Below are 4,801 nucleotides of genomic sequence, written 5' to 3'. Positions count from 1 at the left end.
GAGTGCACCGCTCATTGTTACCGTTAATTAAAAGTTTTATTTTTATTTTTTTTAATCTTTTTATTCATATTTTTTTATTATTTTTAAATATTTTAAAAAAATATAAAATATATATTAATATACTAATAATCAATTTTTTAACTATTACGTAAAGAAAAAAATTAAAAAAAATTAAATATATGAAAATGTTGAGATGAGAGGCAAATAAAATCAACAAAATAACATTTAAAAAAAAAAACCCCCAAAAGCGTACTGTGAGAAATGAGTGTGCAGTCAACACTGTAACGTATCCACCGTACGGGTTTGACCGGCATCCTATATTTTTATTATTATACTATAATGTCTGTATGCGTGTCACGCATCTAATTTATTGTCCAAATTCCCTTCGTCTCTCTCTCTCTCTCTCTGTTAGGTTCTTGTAATTTCCAAAAAGATCCATTCGCAATCGGATCCAATTTCCATCCGAGGAAGATGGACGGAGCTCCGACGACGAGCGGGAGCGGAGTGGGTGCTGGTGCTGGCGGGGGTCCGGCCCCGTTTCTGATAAAGACGTACGACATGGTGGACGATTCGGCGACGGACGAGATCGTATCGTGGAGCTCCCACAAGAACAGCTTCGTGGTCTGGAACCCCCCCGAGTTCGCCCGCCTCCTCCTCCCCACCTACTTCAAGCACAACAACTTCTCCAGCTTCATCCGCCAGCTCAATACCTATGTCTCTCTCTCTCTCTCTCTCTCTCTTCGCTTTCTTAACTTGTTTTAATTCCACTTCTGATTTTGTTTTGGTTAGGATTTCCGAATGAATTCGGTTGTTTTTCAGTCATTGAGATTCTCAAATTATTCTCTCCAATGATTGTTGGCTGAAATCAAGAAATTGTATTCTGTCTTTAATTAGTAATACCTTTTTCAAGTATTCTGATTGCTTAAGTTTGTAATTTTATCTTCTCTTAATTTTTCCGTCAGAGATCGGCATGGAACGAGTTGTTTTTCAGTTTATGTTTTGGTCTTCATATTAGGTTTGTCAAGTTGTTTTTCCTCTCCGAGATTTGTTCTGAGCGAGATTACTAGACAGGAGAACTAGATTATGATTCCTTTAGGGCATGCATGACGTATAGATTCCATTCAAAACATCAGTCTTGGAGACATAATTGAGAGTAAGTATTAGAAATGGGCCTTCTAATTCTGTTTCCGCTGATTGGTGCTACACAAGATTACAATTCTTCTTCTTCTTGATTAATTTTTTTTTCCTTTAATTCTTCTTTTCTCTAAACTGTCATCCGTTTTAAGTTATTTCCAGGGATTGACTATGACTGTGAAGCACCTGAATTTTATGTTGTTCATGACAAAGCATTTTCTCAACCACTTGAGTTTGCTCTGTAATTTATCTTGTTCTTTATAGTTTTTAATGGTCTTGTATAGTCTTTTGCAGTTTTCTATCTTACTAATTTTAGACCCACGGGATGTGTTAGAACAATTGAAGTTAAACGAAATAGTCAACTAACATACCTTGCATCATTACTAAATAAATAGAACAGAGGATGCCAATGTTAGCATACTGATGTCCAAAATTTGGTTGAACTTATGGCTCTTTTCTTCTCTAGCTCTTCTTCTGCCTGTATGTTAAGGACGGAAAACCGCACAAGTTTTGCATGGGTGGAGAGAGGGACCAAAAGCCTAGCGTGTCAAAGTAGTTGTATCCATTTAAAAGTCATAAATTATAAGCTCTTTAACTTCCTGTAAGATTGAATTACCTTTATGAATCCCTTGGTTATGAAACTAAAAAGACGTGCTCAGAAAACCAAAAGAGATGACTTTTTGAAAACCAAAAGACGTGTTAGGAAAACTAAAAGACTATTATGTAATTTTAAAGTTTTGGTTATCACATTATTATATTACTTTTTTATATTGTACTTTTCTTTTTTTAAGAAACTCGGCTTATGTGGGCAACAAGAGGATATCACATGGTAATGCTTCCACTAATATATATTGTAATATATTATGGAGAGTTTTCGGCAACCCTTTCATTACAAGTAATATTTGCTGCTTTTGCCATCGGCTCTTGGTTGGTTGTCAAACATAAAAGTCATAATTCAACAAAAAAATTGGAATTGGATTTGCACTGTGAAGTTTCATTTCAGATGCCACATCATTTGGAGTCTGGACCTCAGGGTAATTGATGTTTTAAGTGTTCTGTGATTGGTGTGTGTATGTGCGCGCATGCACAAACTTATACAAACGTCGGTTAACAACATTTTACTTTGCCATGATTCTGAAGGGGCTATTTTTGTTTGCTTTTTTCCTTATTAGTGCACACAAGATCTTGAGGTATTTTTCCCAATGTATGTGGGGAACTCAAATAAGATTTTAGGAATTGTAATGGCATTCAATGCACATCCTAAAAAACAAGCTGATTTTTCAGATGCCATTTTAGTACATCCAATTTTTATAATGCTATTATTTTTCTTGTATTACCTCTGCAATTCATTTAATATTTAACCATGAGAAAGAGTGTATAGTCTTTTTGCTGGTGGAATTGATTAGCTTTTTACAAATAAAAACACAATTTTGTACTTGAGTGAAAGGATGAGTTTTTACTATTCAAAAGAAGCAAATGCTTTTTCATTAAAGGACATTCATTAATCTCCATAAGACTCCCTTCAACGTTTTGACTTTTTAGTTTGAATGTTTCTGGAGGGGCCAGAAGAGGGGAAGAGTTGGGGCCTTTTTGGGAATACAACTGTTCTCAGATATTCTTAGACTACTTCATTACTATTCACAAATAGTTCACTAGTATTCATAAACTATTTCACTACTATTTACAGATGATTTGAGATACTCGTAGTTCAGTATTTATTTATGAATCTAATTTTCACAATTTTTATCTCCTATTTTAGGAACAAATTTTGTTTGCTTTTTGAAGCACTTGTTTGTACGAATTTGCAGATTTTTTGAAAGAGAGCAAGAGACATTACATTACATGTGTATAAATTTGTCATGCGTAGAGATCTGATTTAAGTTATCTGAGTATGTTTTGTTGTGTTTATGTGCAGGGATTTCGAAAGGTTGATCCTGAGAAATGGGAGTTTGCCAATGAAGATTTTGTGAAAGATCACAAGCATCTTTTAAAAAATATTCACCGCAGAAAACCCATTCACAGCCACAGTAACCCTCAAGGTTCTGTGGTGGATCCAGAAAGAGCAGTTCTTGATGAAGAGATTGAGAGGCTTTTGCGGGAAAAAGCTGTACTTGAGGAAAATGTTTTGAGGTCGAAACAGCAGCAGTCAGCTGCAAAGCTTCAGTTCAAAGAACTAAAGCAACAAGTGGATAATATGGAGCAGAGGCAGGAGAATTTGCTGACCTCCTTAAAAAAGGCTCTTCAGAACCCTACTTTTGGCGAAATTCTTGCTCAGAGAATTGAATCGATGGATTTTTTGGCATATAATAAGAAAAGACGACTGCCTCAAGTTGATCAGTCACAGCCAGTTGTAGAAAATAGTTTTTTGGATAACCAAAGCAGTTCTAGAGAGTTTGGGAATGTTTTCCATCAAGATTTCTCAAATAAGCTGAGATTAGAATTATCACCAGCCGTTTCGGATATTAACTTGGTTTCACATAGCACACAGAGTTCCAACGAAGATGGAGGAGGTTCGCAGAAGAAAGTATCTGTAGAACGAAAAGGTTCACAAATGAGAACTGAAGGCTTTGGATTTCCACTTGAAACATTAGAGCTCTCAGATACAGGAACGTCTTTTAATCTTAACATGGATTCTACTTTGTCTCGGAAAATGTCAACCAATGAAGGCCCTAGGCTCCATTCGTCGCAGCCAAGCTTGGCCTCTAATGAAGAAGGTGATAATCACATTTCCTTCCATTTAAATCTAACTCTGGCCTCTTCTCCATTGCAAGTCAACAGAAGTCGTTATTCTGCTAGTAGGATGCCCCAAGTAGTTGAGGGAATTCGGGAATCTCCAGATTCAAAGTCTAATGCCAATGATAAAGAATCTGATACTTTGGCCTTTCCATTGAGCAGAAATCAGGCCAATGATACAGCTTTGTCTTCCTCTCAAAGGGCTCCAAATAACAATGAAGAGCCTGCAGCTGCTCCAGCTAGACCAAATGATGGCTTTTGGGAGCAGTTCCTAACCGAAAGACCAGGTTGTTCTGACAATGAAGAGGCTAGTTCTGCATATAAGGCATACCCATACGAGGGGCAAGATGATGGAGGGTCGGGCGTTGGAATGTCCCGAAATGCCAAGAGCGTGGAGCAGCTCACTCTTTGAACATCAATGTTTCTATGAGCACAATGACAACTTACTGAAGGATGCTCCTGTTCTTGCCATGCTTTGCAAGATCAAATAAGATCGTATTCATGGCAGTGCCATTGTCCTGAAAGGACTGCATTAACAGTGTGGCATTGATGCTAATGTAAGAAAAAGATATTTGGTTGTATGATATACTGATTTTTCTACATGTGTATTGGTAAGGCAATAACCTATTCTTAATCTGACATCATAATTATATAATTTTCCTTTATCTCCACTCCTTAGCAAAAAAGTTGTTAACTTGTTCTGTTTGAACTTGATGTTCTTCTTTCTTGCTTCTAAGATTTTATTCTTACATCAACAAAATATGTCTCCACCCCTCAGAAGGTTCTTCTTGACAAGTTCTGTTTTTTTAATTGTTATATGTGCCTTTTTTAAGTATATTTTTAAAATTTTTGTTGTTGATTTTTTGGATTTGTTTAATAATCTTGAGAAATTAAAAAATATTTTTATGGGTTTATCATATTTTTTTAATAGATT

At 36.0% G+C, this 4,801-nt stretch overlaps 1 protein-coding gene across 1 annotated transcript; it reads left to right on the top strand.

The window, feature by feature from the left end:
• The first annotated feature begins 370 nt into the window (after window positions 1-370).
• On the top strand, window positions 371-4,576 carry LOC109011701 (heat stress transcription factor A-5). Its single transcript, XM_018992996.2, has 2 exons — window positions 371-714; window positions 3,050-4,576. Exons 1-2 carry the CDS (start codon window positions 472-474, stop codon window positions 4,277-4,279), a joined length of 1,473 nt encoding a protein of 490 aa, XP_018848541.1. The 5' UTR covers window positions 371-471; the 3' UTR covers window positions 4,280-4,576.
• The last annotated feature ends 225 nt before the right edge of the window (window positions 4,577-4,801 follow it).

Source organism: Juglans regia, chromosome 12 (genome assembly GCF_001411555.2).
Source record: "Juglans regia cultivar Chandler chromosome 12, Walnut 2.0, whole genome shotgun sequence".
Classification (NCBI taxonomy): Eukaryota; Viridiplantae; Streptophyta; class Magnoliopsida; order Fagales; family Juglandaceae; genus Juglans; species Juglans regia.
Note: the sequence above shows the minus strand (reverse complement) of the source record. Positions and strands in the feature narration are given on the sequence as shown.

What these genes read in the sequence shown, in the direction of transcription:
- LOC109011701 (XM_018992996.2), top strand. Translation starts at nt 472, where the DNA reads ATGGACGGAGCTCCGACGACGAGCGGGAGCGGAGTGGGTGCTGGTGCT. An exon ending in TCCGCCAGCTCAATACCTAT is followed by an intron (nt 715 to 3,049) that starts GTCTCTCTCTCT and finishes GTTTATGTGCAG; the next exon opens with GGATTTCGAAAGGTTGATCC.